The 22648-nt window shown below is 36.2% G+C and overlaps 1 protein-coding gene across 5 annotated transcripts in view; it reads right to left on the minus strand.

The window, feature by feature from the left end:
- ATG5 (autophagy related 5) overlaps nt 1-22648 on the minus strand; it is a 78809-nt gene that overhangs the window by 35647 nt on the left and 20514 nt on the right. For all 5 annotated transcript variants that reach the window (XR_014582013.1, XM_083830159.1, XM_083830161.1 and 2 more), the window contains one exon: nt 10719-10813. Coding sequence is in view for 4 of the 5 variants with exons in the window: in XM_083830159.1 (XP_083686285.1) it covers nt 10719-10813 (95 nt within the window). In the remaining variant the exon portion in view is untranslated. The remainder of the gene's footprint in view (nt 1-10718; nt 10814-22648) is intronic.

A 22648-nucleotide genomic window follows, 5' to 3' on the forward strand; every position in this document is an offset into this window, starting at 1 on the left:
CATTTCTTCCCCCCCCTCCCCCCCCCCTCAAGTTTGTATTAGGATTTCAGCAGTTAAATGGTGAAAAGAAAGCTTTGGTTTCCCTCATGACATTTTTATGGTGATGAACAGGAACTTTAAACTCCCTAAAAGTTTTAAGATGCATGCAACAAAATCAAAAAATTAAACATTTGGGATACGCTTTGTATATACAATTCACACAGTCATAGATATTAGTAGTGCAGAAACTCATCACTAGACTAAAGCTAAAGATAATTCTACGAATACTTGTATGTACACTTTGATACAGTTCTGACATATTTGGATACAACTTTAAAACTTCTTATTCCTAAGTCTCTAGGTGAAATTTTGAAAATAATATAAACTATTAAAAGAATACATACTATGCAGGACATACAAACTTACTAAGTGGATCAACATTTCTTCCCCTCTAAAAGCATGTATCCAAATTACCTCTAAATTGATTTTCTTACCTTTGCATAATTCAAATGATCAAGAAAATATAAACTTGCAGTTAAAATTATAACCTGTAATAATCTCAATAAACTTTTTGAAAATTTTATTATTCTTAAGAACACTCTTAATGTATTTACAACTTGTGTAATACCTTTAGTTTTTGAATATTAATGATCATGGTTTTAAAAGCAAGAGCAATTATACAGTGTGTTCCTTTGGTGGAAGTTTAAATTTGTTATGGTCTGTTATGTGGCAAATGTTATGACAGGAATTGTTGCAACTAATAATTATGTCAAAATTGACTAGTATCTTAGCTGAGACTGTAGTTAAATTAAAGCCACAAGTAGAATCATAAACACACCTGAAATAAAGTCAAAATTTTACGTCGTAGGGCATATTACAGTTATGTCTAGAAAACAATATTGAACAGGTTTTGGTCAAGGAACAGGTTAAGGACTATTTTCCTAATAATATGTGGGCAACAATTCATAGCTTCCTTGAAGCCTTTCATTGAACAAAGCGCACGGCATGAAGCAACCGCAGTTCTATCCTTACTTCCTACACAATTAACAATAATTTAGCATTATTACAAACCTACAGAGAAATATGGCAACTATTTAGGTTAATTTTCCCCACACACATTGCTGAGGTCCTTTACTTGCTCATCATTCCAAAAGATGAAAGGATCATTTAAAATACCTCTCTTTTCCACATTATTTAAATTGGCAGCATGCTTCCTTACAAATCCTTTAGAAAAAACTTTACGTAATAGCAACAAAATCAGTTATTACAACCATGAAAACCATTTGAAAGCTCAACTCCTTTCACATGTTCTACTAATCAGAAAAGGATATGACTACTTAGAAGATACCTTTTACCAAACTCAGGTGATACAAAATTTAACGGATTTGCTTAATTTTAACATCTCAGGATAGAAGACTTAGTTTCCATTTCTATAACACTTTCTAAAGATGCATCATCTTGTTCATATAGTTTCTGTGTTCACTCCATCTCACTATGCAAAAGAGATGCTCCATTTCTTCAGTCACCCTAGTGGCCCTTTGTTGGACTCTCCAGCAGCTCCATGTTTCTCTTACACCGGAGAGCCCATTGTTCCACGTGTGGCCTCACCAGAGCAGAAGGGAAGGATCACCTCTCCCAGCCTGCTGGCAACACTCCTCCTAATGCTGCTCAGGATACCACGTAGCCTTCTTTGTTGCAAGAGCCCATTGCTGAACTTCCTGTATTCTTTGACTTTACAGGTTATTTAGGGGAACCTTTACGTGCAAAGTAACAGAGAATCGTGCGAGATGTTCAGTGATTATATTCTCTTCCAGCTGAAGCAGGTGTTCTCTAAAAAGTTCTCATCGTAGAACCTCAGTCGCACAGGATACACTTGAGTCTACTTAGTGTAAGAGTGGTTGTAAACTGTGTAAATTAGCAAAGGCCCTAACAGAACCACTTTGCTTTAAAACTGTTCTTTCTGAGCAAGTCTGCAGCTGGTTGATAAATTCCATTGCTGTTGGAAAATATGGATTATTTAACATGGAAAATATGGATTATTTAACAGTAATTCTCTGAAATGTGTTTCATGTCCACAAAAAAATCTTTCTGCAAACTGCCAAATCACCAATGGAAGAACAAAATTCATTCTTTCTTCAGTAACATAGCAGTAATTAACAAGTGTGAAGAAGCTCCTGTAAGTCTGCAAGATGTCCCCTAATAATTCAAGGGCTGAAGGAGACTCAGCCCTTATCAATACTCACTTGTATCCTGAACAACTCAGAAAAGATTTGTAACCGACTATGCTGTTAAAAACACTGTTCTGAAGTGGCCAGCCCTTTGTTTTTTTTCTGCTGAACAGATGAAGAACTCTCCCTAAGGACCCTCTCCAATCAATGTCAAAAGATAAAGACCACAATAAAACAAAATATGCAGCAAAGATTCAATCTGGGATGCATTCAGTTACAAACCAGACTCTGACAATGCAGTATGTTGTGTACTGACCTGAGAAAACCCTAAGCATTTAGGATTGCCTAAAACCTGGTCTTATTCTTACAGGCAGCAACATAAAAAGGACAGGCTGTAAGAGCTTGTATAGTCCAGTCTTTTTGGTTTAAAGCACTGCTTGGAACTTTAATAGTAGATAAAAACAAGTTCTAAAAGGCCTTCCTCACACAGACCGTACGAACAGACTCATTTATTCCACAGACTTCCATAGAGGAAACATATCTCTCACCAAAGGGAAATGATCAAGATCTCAGAGCTACCTATCAGTAGCAAAGTAGATGAAAAACCCTGAAAAACTCATCTGCAGAGTAAATATATCCAACTAATTGAACCTTGCCAGAGGGGGATGAAAACTTCTAGAACTAAAAGGGGCACATGCTATAGTCCAAAATACTCTTACCTAGAGACAGCAGCTTTGCTTCACAGTGGTCTAAAACCCCAAACTGCTTTGTGTTTTATGGGCACTTTATTGTCAACTTCACTACAATATTTCTGACAGGGAAAGAGCACATCTGTAATGCTACAAAAACTGTGCAGCACGTGTTGTAAGAAAAAGGGAGCAAAGGTTTGAAAAATGATGTTCATCCAGCTGCTTTACAAAAAGGGTTTAAGAAAGAGAGATGCAGTTTGGGATACTGAAATCAAGGTGCAGAATGTCCTAAAAATCATAGGGTTTTTTTTAGGACAAGCACTATCCAAAGCATACGTCCTGTTACACCTTGTGGGTCATTCTTAGCAAGAGTATACGTATTACCAGAAGTTCCATTACCAGCCCCATACAATAAGTTACAAGAAGTGCCACTCACATTCATGTCAGGATGCCTAACAATCATGGTTGAATACCATTCTGTCTGCAGCTTGGTCCTTCAAACGATCCATAAAGTTTGTTTGTGCAGCTCTACATTCTCTAAACAAATGAATTTGTAGTATTTAACCTTAAGTAAATTGCACCGTTCCTAGAAGGAGAAAGTCAAGACTCAAGAGGGTGATTTCACATACAATAGCCAGCAGGCGACAGTCAATAAGGTCAGAGAGCAACAGAAAGGAAACAGTAGAAGCAGCTCCAAGATACGGTTTTGTTGAGTGCTGAGCAGACAGACCTCTACAAGGAAGCATGGCCTTGAAGTATTAAATCTCCTGCCCAGAAAAGGGCTCATATTTGCAATTAGCAAAATATCTGTAGCATCAGTGACAAAAATTGAATGATAGTGCTTTTCACAGTTGCAGTACTGTGATTTCACATATGCAGAGCTAAGCCTCACATAAAGTAAGCAACTGAGTATTGACTAGCTATGAAGCAAACAACTCTGGAAATGGATTCACATGCACAAAAGCAAATGTTAGATTGTTTGCTTAAGAGCACCGAATAGTACAATACTTCACACAATACTGTCAATCTACTTACAGCATTAAAATCTGCAATTCTCCTCAATTTCCCACAATAACAATTAACTAGAAGAAATTCTTCATCAAGCATAGCAAGTTCTCAGACACTTCTGCTTGTTAATTCATAATGTATTCCTAGAGTATGGTGCCATATCCCAGTTCTTTATGGGTTTGTTCCATTCCACTCTTATCTGTGTACAGCTTACTTCCAGAATTTTGAAAAGTAAAAATAGAAATCTCTGTGCTTTCTGAAGTTTAAAGTGAACACTTTCTGTATTTCCTGATCTTAATTCTGTGCAAAAGTTATCCTGCCTTTTTTTTTTAAAGTAAATTTTACTTTTTTCTTTCTTTAAAGTAAAGGGTAAAAAAAAAAGATGGCATACTGACATTGACAAATGCAGAGTTAACTTTCTGCATCATCATTAGGCTCCTAGCTTTATTCCTAAGCAATAGGTACGGCATACACTGCACAGCCACAATAATACTCCTTGAAGATTATGTTCTTCAGCCCTCTGAACCATACATGCTTTTCCCATTTTCTGAACGCAAAGCAGTTCATCAGATTTTTTTTCCCCTGGTATTACTTCATAGTACAAGTGACAATCGTAAAGGAATGTGGCTACAGATTGCAAATTTCAGGAGATAAAATTTCTTCTTGTTATAAAATAAGAACATGATCACATAATTTTAAGTATATAGTGAAAATGGCAAATCAGTTTGTGTTGACAAAAGTGAAACAGAAGTAAAATGATCAGAATTAATGATCATTAAAAAGCAGTAATATACTAAAAAGCATTGCATTTAAATGCTAATACAATAGTAACTCTAAACAGACCTAATTCAACTGCATTACTGCTTCACTTATTGTCTTCATAGCAACCTCTCAATATATTCTATTTTCAAGAATTATTACTCAAAGTTAAGGTGAAGTGCAACTTCTTTTTTTTATTTTAACTGCATGCATCGTTTAACTTTCATTACAAATTTAGGATGATACATAAATATACAAGCACTATTTTAATAAAACAGTTTAGGGAAATAGAGCCACAACAATTCAAACCTCATAGTTTAAATTAGTAGCACGAACATTTACATGAACTTCTTTATTTATGAGTTCATTATCATAAACCAACTCTGAGAAAAGATGACAAATTGAGTTTTATGCAAAACCACTTTGTTAAAAAAGTAACCTACCGATTTAAGATTAGGAAGTGCATAAGACATTTTGGAAAGATTAAGGCATTTTCAAATCAGAAATACACATTTTTTCCCCTACCAAAAGTGTTAATTATTGCATTACAACTCAAAATGTTATTTTATTTATATTCCACTAACAAAAACATCTATATAATTAGTTAAACAAATTAAATTTATTTACTGTTGGGATGCTATTTATTTCCAACATCTCTAGATTCCTCTAAAACCTAAGAATATAGAGTATCTGATAAGAGATTTAAATACCGTCCATTTTTCCCCAATATGAAGAATATATTCCTAATTCCTAAATATTTTTTAAATTACTTATCTAATTCAGAACCCCAAAAAGCTATTTTTCACACAAGCAAAGCTTCTTTATTCTTCGTATACAAACTAAATCTACATTCAACTCAGAAGTATTACTGTAGCTCCTCCTGACAAGCCTGAGCTAGCTTAAAACTATCCAGCTTGGTAACAGTTGAGCCATGGCTCAGGGCAACTGCCCAGATCGAGATTTTACAGCCTCCTCTCTTCTGCATCTCCCTCCTTATGTTCTACACAACTTCTACAATAGCTCTGAAGTAATCAGACTGACAGTTTTACAGACAACTCAGGCACATTTACGTAAACTTTATGCACATATCTGAAAACAAATGCAGTTTGTAATCTCAAAATTTTTCTTTTACTCTGATTGACAGCCCCCATGTTGCACAGATTCTTAAAGACACAAGGCTGATCCATCAAAGCTTTAAAACTTTCTCATTCACAGAGCTTTGACTTTTGAAGAAATTTAAAACTGGTGAAAATATGATATTGTTTCTTCAGTGCTGAACCATCAGCTATTAAAATAAGTCTCTCCGTGTACTCAGCTGTTGATGAACCAGTGTTGTTTCTTTTCAGCACAGAAATTTTGTCAAGCAGTCTTGTTACACAAATAAACCATCGTTTCACGTTATTTTCGTGCTTACTCAAACTTCATCTTTGTAAAAGAAATTTTTTGAAGAAATAGATCGATCTATTTTCAGCAGATTCTTTACAAAAAGATTACTTTTAAGATATAAAGCTCAGTAAGGTATTACACAGAAGTCTAATCAAGAGACTTTTGTATTCGCCAACAAGATGCTGAAACCTGCTGTGTTGTGTTGCCCTCTTCAGGTTGACAGCAGTTACACTTTCTAGTTCTTCTGCTCGACTAGACATTGCGATTTCACCTTCTGTCACAATTTTTTTTTCAGATTTGCAGTTTCAAGTAGCAACTAACTTTATCCTACCAACACTTGAAGTATTTTTTGATCTAAAGTCCTGCAGAAACAAACTTCACTTACGGCCCCTATTTTGCCCTAACTTCAACACCAATCTTGAGGATTATCAAAATATTAGCTAGTGTTTAAAAAGACTAAAACTTCAGCACTGGTAAGCAAGCTTCATGATGACAGGCTTATAGAGCTCCACTGATTCACTTTATCAAAGGCAACTGAAGCTACTCGAATTGCTCCTAAGTTAGTGAACATAGAGGTTAGAAAGGCTTTAAAGTGCTGGAAGGCAAAGCAAAATCTAGAAACTGGTGTTGAAGTCAGAGAAATTCAACCTTGAAATGCAATGAGGTTTTTCACTCAAAAGGAAGAAAAAGATTAAATAATTAGTATAGAAGGACAGATTCATTATTACTTCACTTGAAAACTTTAGAGGTGGGTCCAATATTCTTCCAAAATACTGGTTTTGATCATTTTTTGAGTGCTTGTCATTACATAAGCCAAACTGTGATACTGATTTGTATAATTAATGGCTTTGAACTGATCATTTGAGCTATGCAATTTATGTGGAAATAGGAATAAAAAGTTTTTCCTTGTTTGGAAAGGGCTGTGCTTGGGCTTCCAATTCATTTATAGAGCCAGATATTAATAAGGTCTTTAAGTATTTAATTCCCCCCTCACATCTTGCTATTTTTAGAGGACATGGTAGACATTTAAATCTATTTAGACATCTCAGAGCTGCAATTTTGACACAAAGAGCAAAGTGTTTGATTTAACCAGTGTATTACTAAGTATGGTGAATGTCAGGCACATTACTAAAGCACTTATATCATAACAATTCATCACTGCAAAGTTTAATCACAACACCTTACGGGACTTAAGATAGGAAAAATCTGTTCAAAGTTTAAGCCTACCGCTCAATTAGGTAATAAAAAGAATAACCTAACCAAAATCCTTAGAAAACAGAGGCAAAGGTCATTTCAATATCATACCATGTTCCAGTACCCAAATAAAGGAACAATCAGGCAATCCCAGATTTCCTCTTGGGCTGGCGAGCAGCCAGTAACTAGCCTGCCTTAAGCCAAGTGACAGTTTAGAAAAGCTCAGAAGAACTTGTCATAGTTATTTCATTTTCTTCCATACTTCTGTGATTTTACTCTCAAGAATGAAATGCTATTTCAACTTTACATCCTATATACTTGAAGGACAGACTCCAGAGGGAGAGAGATTGACAAGAAGTGACAGGGAGAGAGCAACCAGGAACAAGTGGGTGAGCACGACTCAGGGAGAGCGCGGGCAGGCTGCCGTGACAGAGAGATCACAACTCAGGGATGAGTACAAACCAGGCACACAACAACAAGCGAGACCGAGAGCACTCCCATCTGCAGCATTAGATAGCACACCGTGGTTTACCAGAGTAGTCTCCACCAGCACGTAGAGACTCCTCTCCAGTGTCTGACTAATATGCTCCAGTGCCTGGAGTCAGAGGTCCAACTGCAGGGCAATGAAAACTTCCTGCCACCTACCAGCACATCGGTTGTCCAATTACAAAGTGCAAAACCAACCAGTCTTAAACACGGGGAAGAACTCCTCAGGTCAAACTACCTATAATACTGTAGAAGAAAAGCAGCACTCAAATGCATAATATACAGAAAACATTAAAAGAGAAAATATTATAAAAGAATAACGTATAATAAAAGAGAGAAATAATAGTAAAGAACAAGTAGAAAAGGCACTTTATTCAATAGCACTATCAGAGAAGAGCTTTTGTGCAAACTCATTTGAAGACAGCAGCTTATACCTCGGAAGCGATGATGTGGGGCACTCTTTTTTTTTTAAAACACCTTTAAGTAAGAGTGTCACCAAAAAATGACTATTTTTAAGCCATCTCTGGTAGAAAAAATTTCCAGCTATGTCAAAGCTTCATCTGGTGCAAGTTCCTTTAGACTACGATAGCTGGTGGTAAAATCTCCAAAATCTCATAGCTAAGTTAAAATTGCATTTGAACTGATCATTGGTGACACTGTCTTTTTCTTCATCTTTTACGGTAGATGCAAGGATTCCAGTCCAATCTTAGCTTCTGCTCTTAAAAAAAAAAAAAGAGGTGCTGGACATAGGCTTAAAATTACCTGTGGTTAGTTTAGTTCTGACTTACTCAAGTATTATGTTCATATTTTTGCCACCTCTTTCTCCCCCACATACCATCAGATTTGGATACCACACGAGGTATGATTCATATTATTCTTTAGAAATGTATTTTAATACACAAGCTTTACAAATGAAAGAGCTTTGAAAATATCAGGCCTTCACTGAAAAGCATGTCAGATCATTTTATTGCATGCGTTTTCAGCATGTCTTTTTTAACTGCTGCAAAAACTCGTTTTTCTTAGATACCATTATCTAAGCACATTTCTTTGAAGGAAAACAAACTCATCTGCCTCATACAGCCAAGAAACACAATGCAGGCAGTTCCTTTCACAGATTTTTCTTCTAATATTTTGGGGATAATAGAAGGTGTGGAGAATAAGAGGAGGAACTCTCCCCATTGAAGGCAACGACTACTAAATTCCTGCCACCCACGTGCATAGGTTTATTTATCTACAGAAATGTTATGTGAAAATACATAAGGAATGAAAGCCTAATTATTACAAACCCAGGCTAACCCGATCTTTGGGTATTTATATACGAATATGCAAGCAACCAATTAGAATGAAAAGCTGATTTTTGCCACCATTAAAAGAATGTAAATGCTGTCGAGGTAAGGGTTAAACACATCTTAAGAGTACTTTTGATTCAGTTATTTCCACACATGCAAGTCTTTCACTAAGTACTGTAAATTTATGTTAAAACTATAGAAATTAGCTCCTTGTTTGGAGTCATAATCTCATTGTTCTCAGAGCTTTCTGAAGTTTTCTCTGAACACCGACTTCTATGATAAGCAGTAACCAGTGCACAAAGCAACAAAGCAAACAAATGCTAGCAACAAAGCAAACAAGAAATGCTAGAAACACCTGCATCCACCTTTTAAAAAAGGGAACATCACTGAAAATATTTAGAAATGTTAAGAACAGCAATGCTGAAAATAATATACACCAACCTTCTCAAAGGTTGTCTCAGCACCATCTCTATGTTTGAGCTTCTGTTCTTAATTAGGCATTTGGGGTTTAAATTACAGCAAGTAAGGGTTTCCAATTGAAAAGGCAACATGAATAAAGATAAGTACTACTGACTAAAGGCACGGATATTACTGTTTTTTAATATTTTTTAAGTAAACTTGATTAGTACGAAATCATGTGATATCACAGAAAATTTCCCCCACGGCTTAGAAGTTCCTACCTTATTCAAACAACAAAATTCCACTTTGCATGCCCATGTATGTGTTTTTTATAAACAGACTTTAAAAAAAAATCTATCAGAGAATAAACAACTTAGTTGTCAAGCAAACAAAATGCTGTGAGTGAACTGCTTTTCCAGATACATCTTTAGATACTTGCACTAACCTTGCCATCTGCTATGATCTCTGACAGAATAACTGACTTCCGTTCTCAATCTAAAGTTTCACTATGACAGTAAATATCTTATATCTAACATTAAAAATTATTTCAGTCCCACAGTAAGACTGTATAGCTTTATATATTTTAATGAGTCATTAAACCTGTTATAAAGCAGTATCACAACACTTAATGCTATGAATAGGAGACTTTTTTATGGTGACAGTTGCAAAACTTAAGTGTAAATAGATGAAAATGTTTCAAAGACAGATCAGAGAAGAATTGTTCAATTGATATTCTGCACATGCTTCTAAACATGCTTAGTTCTAAAACGCATCGTGACCATAATGCTATAAAAACTAAAGGGACATCAAAACATTTTAAGGTTTCCAAGGAATGTGCCTCCAAACAGACTACTAAGAAGAACAGCACTGGTGTATTAAATTGGAAAAAATATTCAAAGCTAGTTTGATATTTTAAAGAATACAGTTAGAAGACAAAGGTAGGAATCAGATGCAAGACCTACTCCAATATCTTTTGCCTTGTAATGCCAACAAGAAAAGCAGCCTACACAGTGGTTAAGGGAAAAAGTGTTGTTCTTCAAACGTCTGAGTTAGACTTTTCAAAGCACATTTTGCATTCAAAGCAGTCTCCATATTTAGCAGTTGCTTTTAATGACAGAATTTGCATTTTTTATATATTTTCTAACCAGCTTTACCACATTTTCATGTATTACACACTTATGACACAATGAATAGTAATTACCTATTAGAATAAATACAGTCCACCTTGTCTTTACTAATTCATACAAACTTTTACCATATGTTAGAAAAGGGATTGTATAATTCTGAAAAGCCAAGATAATGATATTTGACACCTTAGTAAAACAGTTTGGTAAAATTGGTTTTATTTCATTGTGTCCTACCTGATAAATTCTAAATGGGATGTATCGAAATCCATTATCTTCTGGAGGATACTCCATGAGTTTTCGATTTATAGCCCAAAACTGCTCAAATTTATCTGTGAAGGTAAAAGCAGACTTTGTTACTATTAATAACATATATAATTCTTCAGCTAGAAGAGGTAAGTGAGGCATGATTAGAACAACATGCAAATGCAAACTTCTTACAAGAATTTAGCCTGTATGAATTTCTTTTCCCCACATTTCTCTTCCCTATTTAGCCTCAAGGCAGAAGTAAGCCATCTGCGTTCTCCTACGAAAACAGTGATATGGTGACTTACTGAACTGAAAGAGAAAGCAACTTGAAGTCATAACGCATCTCCCCCTGCTAAAGAATTAACAGGCCGTAAATTATGGATTGCATTACCTCAATTAACAGTGCATTCTTGTACACTCTCTGCTACTACTGGTCCACGTTGCCTCACAGCTTGTTAAAAACATCTACAACATCTAACTATTCCTAACTCTAGGTGAATAATAGGTGCAAAGCATAGACGAACTAGAAAGCAGCAGAAAAAGTTCTTGGAGAGTTTATATTTTGATGTGTAAATCTTAAAATAATCTGCAGTGATGTATGATCTAATCAGAAAGTATACTGCCAGTTTCATGACATAGTCTGAAAATAAAAGTTTGTTTGAAAAACAGTTTTGTGTTATTCAAGTAACTAGGTTTGGTAAAACAGCCCAAGACAACACACAATTTCATCCTGTTCAGGCAATACAAGAACTGAATAGATATTGTGCTTAAAATTTATTAAGGACAACACAGGGCCAAAGTAGTAAATGCTTTTACAGAAGCAAATCAATTATTCAAATCAAGAAAACAACCAACAGAAAAAATGACAAAGAAGCATGAAGAGCTATGACAAATAGACTTTCAAGACAAAATACAGTGGATGGTTGAAGGAAGTCACACAGTCTCCAATTCTCTCTCCTCAAAGCAATGTTCAGGTGAGTCTCAGAACAACTGAGGTGTAACTGTTACAGAATTCAGTCACTGTGAAGCAAGGTCAAGTTGAGAAATCTGTTCACTGAACAAAGATAATAATGCAACTGCCGAAAATTAAAAAGAATCAGATTTGCTTCACTTGAGCATAGAGCACAGATGCCTGTCAGTGTGCTAAAGGACATGGTTAACACTTAGTGCAGCTTGTAAGATGCTGTTTTTCCTGACCAAATATGACACAAAGCAGGAATTTCACAAAAACTGTAAACAAACTTCTGCCAGGTATTCTGCAGCAGCATTTCCTGACGTTTATCTCGAAGTATTTCCACACCCTTTTTTCCTGATTAGCAGCAAGCACCTCTGGACAAGTATTTACCTGAACAGCACCACTGCATGGCACCCACCGGACACGGAGCTGCCTGGATGCAGGGTGCTACCCTCGGGCTCACCAGCTGCAGATCTCAGCCAGGGGCAGTGACAACTATGGCCCTGGAGCTGGCCGTACCCAAGCAAACCTGCATTTGGGAACCCCGGATGCAGAGACAGACGTTTACTCATTAAGCGTTTATCACAAAAAACAACTGTATTCTCCTCATGAGCTCTGTCAGTATGAAGGTAAGATCTAGCACACTTCCCTCAGAGCTGGAGACAGTGCTCAGAGAGTGGCTTACAGCTGTCAGTAGAGATTGTGTGGACAGACATCCAAGGGTAGGCATTAATCAATTTACACCACAATTACCACTACTGACAATACTTTACAAATACAGTTCATAAAAATACGTTTGCTGATATACAAAACAATTGAGATCTACTTAAGCTATCGAGCTTCAGCAGACTCTTAAATAACGAAACTAAATACTTGAAGTCCTACCTCAACAAAAATAGATGTTAACTTACTTGTTCAACACTCATGTCACAGTAACTAGTCAAGTTGAATAAACAGCTTATCTTCAAAATTCAACAGAGATGATCAACATAGCTTAAAGATCAGAAGAACAAGAAATTCTGAGCAAGCAACAGGATTATGGTAAAAACTTAAGAATATTGTCCCTTGTAGTATATATTGCAAACAAGCACATCTTTAAAGGACAAAAAATTGACCTTAGGCCATACACAGTCAGCCTACTTCTCTTCTTCATTCCAGCCTCTTCACCTCAGAGGAAACCATAGAGGAGATGATGCATAAATACAAGAAACTACCTGAAGATAGGGGTGTTAGAAAGTCCTAAAAGGCATCATAGTGCTTCAAGTTCAGTATATAAATATGGGGGTTCTCACTTTTTACTTACTGATTTTCTTCAAAAAGAACCAGTTTTCAGCCATCACTATTTAAATAGATCATCCCAGAAACGTTCTCTATCCTTTCTCAATTCAAGTTTGAGGAAAAAAAATAACACTGCAGCTACAGACAAGGAGAGACTGAGAGCTCTGTTGGGCCTGTTTAGCTCAGAGAAGAGAAGACAGAGGGGATCTTATCAATGTGTAAAAGTATCTGAAGGAAGGATGTCAAGAGGATGAGGCCAGACTCTTTTTCAGATCTGCCCAGCAACAGAACAAGAGGCAACAAACTGAAACCCAGGAAGTTCCAGCTGAATACGAGAAAACACTTCTTTGCTGTGCAAAAGAGCACTGGAACAGGCTGCCGAGGGAGTCTGTGAAGTCCCCTTCCCTGGAGATATTCAAAACCTGGCCGGATGCTATCCTGCACAACGTGCTCAAGGTGGCCCTGCTGGGCAGGGGGGTTGGACCTGATGATCTCCAGAGGTCCCTTCTAATTTCAACCATTCTGTGATTCTGTTATTTAACAAAGATTCAGCTTCTCCCTCTTCAGTCTACTCTTTCAAACCTGCATTAGCATTTAATGCATTGGTATTTTTTCCTACAATGTCTGCATATAATTCAGAAAGTTATGTAATATTTAATATTTTGCCTACTTTCTTTAACATAAAAGCGTTAAGTGTCAGAATCCACAAATACTTCCTCCTCCCTCTATTCCCCCAGCCAGTTGCTGATAATCTTATTTAAGGCAGTCAATTTATCTATTTACAATTATCATATTCTTCTCTGAACACTTGGGCAGTGGTCAAGACAAGCTCATTTTATCAAAATGTTTGAATTTCTAATAGCTTCTATAGTTTCTAAATGTAAGAGGAACAAGTCTATAGCAGTTGAATGATGAACTTGTTGCGTTTTATAATCAAGTATGCTTTGCCAATGCACCTGATATCCAGGACAATGAAAAACCTTAGTAAGTTAGCTACATACAATGGAGCCAGACATCTTAAGACATCTCTCCATTGTGGGCATAGCACTATCTGAAGACATCCAAGATAATTTATCCTCATAACCATCTACTGCTGTCCTCCAAACATCCTTCTATATATGCAGTATTTTTAATGCAGAAGCTGAGTTGGTGAGTTGGTGTAAGAAATTATCACAAAATTAAAAAAAAAATCAGGAAAAGGCTATCCAGTTTGCATACAGATACATAGTATCTAGCAAGAGCTTTTATTAGCATCAGGCTCATCAGCTAAATGCCAGAATTCTAAAGATTCAAAATCCAAATTAGATGCTTAGGCAGAAAACTTAAGATTCAAAGCTTAAAAGCAAACAAACAACAACAAAAAAAAAACACTAAAAAACCTCCTCCAAAATCCTCTTGAAAGTATGAGTGAAAGGATTCATTCTCCCATTTTTTTTGTGTCAGTACCTCCTATTTACAGGAAAGAGACTTAAGGAAGCTTTTAACGCTACTAAAGCGATAAGAAAGACTTAAAGACAGAAAGTTACTGGCCGGAAGTTTAACAATCAAAACCAAACTGATTTTTCAAGTCCGTGAACAAGGAAGAGTTCTGTATCTATCAGCAAAAGCACTTGGCACACTCATCTCCCTCCCTTCTGAAAAGGTTGCGCAGTCTATGTGATATCTACACTCCCACAATAGTCAAGTCTGATTACTTTTGCTTTCCATGATCTGTTTTCAAGAAAGTGCTTGACCAATATGTTACAGAGTTTCCGTATTAGCAAAAAAAAAAACAAAAAACACAGTACTCCCAAAAGGCAGATGTTCATATCTGAAAAACAATATTTAAATTAAAGGCAATCAAATCTGAACAGAAATATGGCACTAGCGATAGTCGAAAAGCTTTAGATGACTCTAATCATATTTCTTAAACAAGAGCTTTATATACCTTTGCCTAAAGTTATATACAAAAACTTCTCTTGGAGTTTTATGTGAAAAATCAGAAAGTTAATAACCAAATAATGGAAAAGAGATCCAGTTGAAAAATCTCAGCTGTCACCGATATTTATAAATATTAATTTATTTGAAAAGCAGTCAGTACACATCTAAACACCAGATATTAGTCTTCAGTACTAATGAAATGTACAGAATCTACAAAAAGCTTTGAAAATATGTATTTACATATATAGAAATAAGAGGTGACAAAACTGAAAGAACAATGTCATCCGTAACAACAGTCTCAGGACACAAATTCACTTAGTAACAATTTAAATAGAACTCAAAAATTTACAAATAGAGCAAGCTACATATACATTTAGTGTTCAGAAATCTATCACTGAAATTGTTCATGCCTTTAAAAGTTCTCTTTAAAATAGTTTAAGACAGTTACAGGAAAATACTTTGAGACTTGCAGTTTCCTTCATTAAGCAAAATGGGAGATACTTTAAAAGTCATTGAAATTAATCTAAATATGTAACAGTTGCATTAAAAAGCTGTCTGTAACTCCAGTCATAGCTTAAAATACTTTTGTTGTTGTTAACAGACAGTAGCTGCTAAATCTGTTAATATTAAGCAACTTTAAGTAAGGACTAGTCCAGACTGAAATTTCCAAGGATGGGCTTCTTTCTCAGGCTGAGACATGGGTGCAAGGTTCTTTAGACAATCAGAGAAAAGTCTTCATTAATGTTAATATTTTAGAGTCATTCCTTAAACTCAAGTACTGTCATGCTTCAAATGACAACTTGAACGTGGGTAATTAACACAGAACAACAAATTATATCTAGAGTAACTTCCAATAAATCAGTGGTCATAGTATATGGCCAGTCAAAATCGAGTTCCTACTGCAGAAAATTAGTCAAAAGAACAAACCTTTGAGATTTATCAGAAGAAAAAATATTAATAATTAGGAATTAATTTGTGTCTGTATTCAATACTAATGCAACTGTTATCAGGATACTGACTCCAGAACTGGATATTTTTCAAAAAGGTTGTGGAGAAGGTTTATTTAACTAACAAAAAGAATTAAATGCAGAAATGAGGGAAAAATTATTCTTTAAATTCAAAAAGGAAATAGTAATTCTGGGCTTTTTTATTCCAATATCATTTTTAAAAAGTCAAAAAATTGAACAGGTAGGTGCAGTCCTCAGGTTAGCATATATGCATGATTTTTTCTGTGCTATTCAGGGCTGCTTATTAAAGCCACCTAGTTGTATAATTTAAAAAATGCTCAGAATTGAGCTGTAGCTCTAATTCCATGCAAACAATACCAATTTACAGCTTACATAAAAGTGTCCAATTCTTGAGTCCAAAAAAAAAAAACCAAAAACCAGCACTTGTCTATTCTCAGTGGTTCACCACTGTGGAATAACCATATGAACCACAGAAATGATGTGCAGCTAGATGCACTTGGGCAGAACCAACCATAATATTAACAAAGATTCCAACTGATGGACATCATAGGAATCATAGGAAAAATTAGATTGGAAGTGCTTTTGGAGACTGAGCTTTGGAATACAAGCTCCTGTCTAAAATAAAGCTGCCTAAACAAAGTTGAGTGAGTTTGCTCAAGGCCTTATACAGGCAAGTTTTGACTGTCTCCAAGGTTAGAAAGCTCTCTGGCCAATGGGTTCACATTTTTACCACTTTCACTCCCCCTGCTTACGTCCCATCAGAATTTTTCCTGTCGCAACTCAAAACCTTCTCTTCTACTTGTCCAACTCCACTGCCAATGGAGGCATGTCTAAGAGGAGTCAGACTCCATCTCCTCTAAAATTCCTTCCTTTAGGTAGTGGAAAGCTGCTATTAGATCCATCTTCAGCCCCCTCTTCAGGCTAAACAACAGAGTCTCATCTAATATAATACTCTCCAGCCCCTAGTCACCCTAGCAGCATCTCTGGACTCTCTTCTGTTTGCCAGCATTTCTTTTCTCCATGGATCCCAAGGTGGACACAGCATTCCCACTGCATCTTTGCTAGTGCTGAGCCAAGGGGAATAATTACTTCACCTTCTGGCTATATTCTGCAGGGGGACGATGGCTAAAGCAGCTCACTGTTTAATCTTCATTTCTGCAACACCATGCTACAGATTAAGTGTATTTTCTACTGATTTGCGCTCTTAAAGACACTGTGTTTAACTGCTACAGCTAGAAAGGAGCCTTCTCAAAATGTAGCATCAATTCAATTTCTGTATGGTTTCCAGAAAGGCCTAGACTCCACATACATATGTAATTCTGCTGACTGATGAGCAATTTTAACCAATTTTATAAAAAGTTAAATTTTGTGCAGTATTCCTCAACCATGAAGCAGCTTTTTTGATATTTTAAATGCTTCAAAACCATCTGCACTATCTAAAAACATTACGTACAGCTGGTTATTCTAATTTCTCAGATATTTAAAGACCTCTCATTAAATGATTTTTGGCCATCTAAACTCACTGTTTTTACTCATACAATAAAAACAGATAATCAAGACCATCAAGGACTTCAGGAAGACCCAGACACACATTAAACTCTTCTTGACAACTACAGTTTAGCGCTGGCCCTAAAGGAACACAATTTGGAATACTGGCATGGCATCCCTAAAACTTAAGATGTTTTTCTTGTTTTCCATTTTACACATTGCCACCATCCAGTTTAAAAAATACGCTTGCTTTTAGACTTTTAGGTTACTTGCATATTTTGACAGATCGTGGCATATAATGTCAATCCACCACTGAAGAGGGCAAACAAGCTTACTTGTCTTTTCAGGCTGTCTTCAGACAAGAGTAACTATCAGATACGGAGAGAGAGGAAGTTACTAACTGCTCTGCTTAATGTGACGAAAGCTAGCTACAGAAATGTGAAAATATTCTTCACATCAGAGAAGTAAAGTAACAACACTGAACATGAATTTACACATCTACAGTAGTCATAATTTTGCTGTACAACTGCACAACAGTCATGACTCGAGAAAGCTTCTCCATAGGATGAGTTGCCCAGAAATCTTATGCATCCTCCAAATTCTCATTCAGTTGGCACTTTACTATATAACATCACAGAAAAGTAGTAAAGATTGTAAAATTTGAAAGTAAGGAGCAGTAATAGTAAAGTACAGTGGAGTACAAGATTTGTGGAGTATGAGATTCGGGTTTGGCTACCTGGGTCTGTACGTTATCACGTACGTTAATTAAACTAATTCACCCCACCTAGCCTACATGCAGTACAGCACCAGTGTTTACAAGCACAGAACAATCAGGAGAAACTTCCCCATGCACTGTTAACTGTAAATTCTAGTTACAAAAATAGCAAATTTATAAGCCACATTATAAACCGAGATATGGATTAAATCCAAGGAAAAAAAGGGGGGGGATCTCTACCCTAATATTACACAGTTAGGTCTGAGATCAGTGTAATTAATGCATGTACTCTCATGCTGTATTTTTTCATGAGTTTTCAAAGCAAAGTAGTGTTCTAAAGTCAAAGATTCAAAGCACATTGCTTAAGTTTTGCAGGTTAACTTCTGAAAGCTGTATGACAAAGCAGCATTTCATACTTCAGGTTATCTATCAGACCCCAAAAGGCATTTCCTCCCCCTTTTCTTTTATTTTCCACAAAGGAACCACACCTTACCACCATTCTTTTCACTTATTAAACATCCTCCCTAAGAAAAGTTTCACTTTAAGTGCACTGTTTCCTCAACACTACCTCCCTTCATTTCTAGGTCATCGATTTATCTGGAAAAAGTTCAGGGGAAGAAAACCAAGAGGGACTACTTTCTTTCCATTATTCAGGTGTGAAAAAGCACACTTTCTACTTAAATTAAGCCTTCTGTGCAGCCTAAAAGCAGGAGATCTCAGTAGGTATCGTGACTTAAGCTAAAAAGAAAGCACTGATGATTATTAAACAAAAAAACTGTTACCCATTTTTGAAACACATCTCATAGACTGTGGTAAAAACCGAGCAGCAGGGCTTATTAGACTTCCCTGGGTTAGTCAAATGGAAAACGAATCCTGACAATTTTACCTATCTCTAGCCCTCTGCTCCAAATCCAGACAGCCTGCATACTTTACACAGGGTACTCAGGGGCAAAGAAGGTATTATATACAAGAAAATGGAGTGGCGTATCTCTGTATAGCTCTCTAAACTGCTTCGTTTTCCCCTACGGTATTTTTTTCCTGAAATACAGCTTTTCTTGTTAGTGAACCTTTTATTAATGTGTCTGTCACAAAAAGCCATGACTTTACTGGCAGAAAGTAACTTGAATGATTTCACACTGTAAAGCAAAAAACCCTCAACAACTAAAGACAATTATTTTCCAAAATGAAGTCTGCTTTTTAGAGATGGTCTGCTCAGACATTTAGATATACCTTGTGTGTCCTTCAGCATACCTCAGGAAATGGCATCCTTTTAAGGGGGGGGATGCTACAAAGAAAGCAGGAGGCATTTTAAAAAAAAGTTCTACATCACTGGCAAGTAAAATAGCATTTTCATGGGTGTTTTGGGTGTGTTAGAATCACAATACTGCACCCTTATCTGCGTGCATCGTTGGGTTAGTCATTTCTGCTGAAAGGGTAACAAGCCAGTAAACACTACAGAACTAACACTGAAGTCTGTGACAAGCCACTATCAGAAAAAGCAAAAACACACCACCTCCTCCCAAAAATCCCAGGGAAAGCCTTGGATTCATTCTGCCAGTCCAACCTGTCTGAATCCAGTCAGATTTATTAGCCCTAGCTCAGCACCAACACAGACTTGGGCAGATTTTGTGCAGAGCTCTGTGAACATATTTAACCCAGCTTTATCAGGTTGCATAATATGAACACCTTCACCATTTGGGGTATGTCACGCACCCTTAACTCCAGAATAACTAGGTATTGACCATAATTCTAAGAAAAAAAGATGCACACCACGAAAGTGTTAATGACCAGCCCAGGAACGTAATGACTTTTTCAAAAATCCTCTTAACTAATACACACGTTTTAAAAGCTCAGAGTTGTTTCATCTTTCTTCAGTTAAACAAATTTCTGCAAACATAAGGACAGATATTCCTGTTTTGGTAGAGATAAAGGGAAGAAGAAAAAAAGATGGCTTTGTGATTTAAAAACTGATGGCTTGTTCATTCATTCTCTTGTTAAATTCCTGAAGATTTTCTAAGTACATATTGCCTAATTTAAGTTTCAAGTGACCAGTTACGATGACAGATTTGTTCTGCTACCAATGCACGCGTATCTTGTATTAAGAACAGCATCAGTACTACCAGTTTCCTACAAAGAGGATAAACATGCATATCAAACCTGACCAGGTTATGCAAAACAAAAAAGATATTGATAATGTATGACAGTATCACTCCTTGGAAAAACAGTTCTAAACAGGAACGTGATAACCTAGAAAAACATGATTTCTGCCCCTAAAAAACAGAGGCCTGTTTTAAATGCAAGATTGAGAAAGAAATGAAAGAAAACACAGGCCTTATTCTGTCACTAAGGTGAGAAAAAAAGATCACAAATTAAAAGACTAAATATTGCATATTCTGAATGTTTATAGGATTTTTCTCCTTTAATAAGAACAGTTCAATATGGCCATTTAAATTTTGGTAAGCCCTACAGTATGAGTAAGCATTACATTCTTTTTCCATAATATTTGCAGTAAAATAATGACTTCATTATATTTTATAATACATAAAGAAGCCTTAAAAGTGGTCATGAGTTTTTACTGTTTATTTCCTCCACTCATGTATCTGAAATACCAAATCTAGTCTTCACCAGATATAAAGGACGCCTGTGAAAACTTCAGGGTATAGTTGCTTGTCTCTCCACATCTGATGAAAAGCAGCTGTGCTGAACCTAAAAACTTTCCTTCCTTTATCAGAACTATTATATGCTGAAGTTATAGACATTAATTCTTTGAACCATGCAAAAAATACAGCTCTCCCTCTAAAAACAGAGGAAATTTCATGTTTGATCCCGAGTCATCGCTAGGCCTAGTCTTAATGTTTCAAAGCAGAGAGCCTTTATTTTTCCACCACAAAAGGCAAGAAGAAAAAACCACCCACTTGAAAATCCTCTTTATCCACGATAAAAACAGCCATAACACTATTATAGCAAGAACAGTAGTAACATTTTCCATCAGTTCTGACCAAAGAACATTAACAATTCTGACAAAGGAGCGGAGGACAGTATAGCTACATACCCTGCTTTATTGCTTCCCTACCACATTCAGGCATCCACAATGCTGATCAAAATTAGGACAGCACCGATGTACCCATCCCAAAGAAGTGGTCTGGTTATGAAATAGATATTATGGACGAAAATCAACTAACAACACCAGAGCAACCTGGTCTAGTGGGAGGTGTCCCTATCCATGGCATGGGGGTTGGAGCTGGGTGGTCTTTAAGGTCCCTTCCAGCCCAAACCATTCTGTGATTCTATGAACTGAAGTTTGAGGAACAAGCAAAACCACAGCACAAACAATAGGCAGAAAAGTGTATTTATATGCCTGATTTCATAGAAGATCAATACAAAACCAGAAACAGTGGGAGGAGGGATATAAAGGGTTTTATGAATACTTATCAGCTGTTACCAGCACAAGATTTTCCCTTGTCACAGCCCTTCCCCTATAAGGCATCTATAGGCAACTGAAAAGCTTTTCATGCTACCTGCTGAAGTACTTCCTTCTCCTCAGAGATATTTTTATCAAATTATACTTGTAATTAGTAGTTACATTTCTCCAAACAAGCAAGAATGATTTTTCCCCAAAGCGAGTTTAATACTAAAGTAACGAATGGTTTGGATCGGAAGGGACCTTAAGGATCAACTAGTTCCAACCCCATAAGTATTACCATAATTCATTAAACTGAAATAACACTTCCTTTATTTGAGAACTGAAGAAAATTGTTTGAAGTTTGAGAGGAAAAAAAAGCCTGCAGATGTATCATTACTTCCAAGGCAGTTATCGCAAATGCTACTTTCTTTTCTTTTTTGTGGTCATTCATTCTTGTTTCACAAAGAGCTTTAAAATTATTACATCTCAAACGAAAGCCTATAAAAACATACTGAAAGATACACCATGCTTAAAAAGAATTTTCTTGGTTTCACAAGCTTTTCTTGTTTCTCTTTTATGAAGAGCTGAGAAATTAAAATTAGCATTTGAAAGTATTCAAAAGATTGTTTAAACTTCACATTTAGGTGTCAGATTCCACAGGTGCGATTTCTCATTAAATACAGTGAAACCTTCCTGAAATCAACCATGCCAGGCAGCCTCTGTTCTTAACCAAAAATTCTTTTTGCCTAGAACTGAAGACAGACAAACAATCAGCTAAAAGATAGAGCCTCAGATGAGTACAGAAAGAACACATTACAGACCTGTTCTCTTACCTTACATATTGAGGGTATGCATTAGAGGTTCTATAATTTCTGCTTAAGTAAAAAAAAAAAAACGGAACTCATACCATTTCTTTGTGTAGTCATCTGTTCTGCCGCTAACATAATTCACTCACACGTTAGATGTCTTGCAGTTTTAATTGTAACAAACATTAATAAAAAGAGCACATGTAGTGCACTCCTGGAAACATGAATATCAGGACTAAGTCGCGGGGCTTCATTTCCCAATAAAGCTAATTATTTTCGATATAGAAAACAAAATTATGCTGACACAGCATTTTGCTTCTCTCAAACTAAACTGCTTACAAGACTAATACTATTACAGCAGAACACAGTTTTCTTGCACAATTAT

The sequence above is a fragment of the Anser anser genome, assembly GCF_964211835.1.
Source record: "Anser anser genome assembly, chromosome: 3".
Classification (NCBI taxonomy): Eukaryota; Metazoa; Chordata; class Aves; order Anseriformes; family Anatidae; genus Anser; species Anser anser.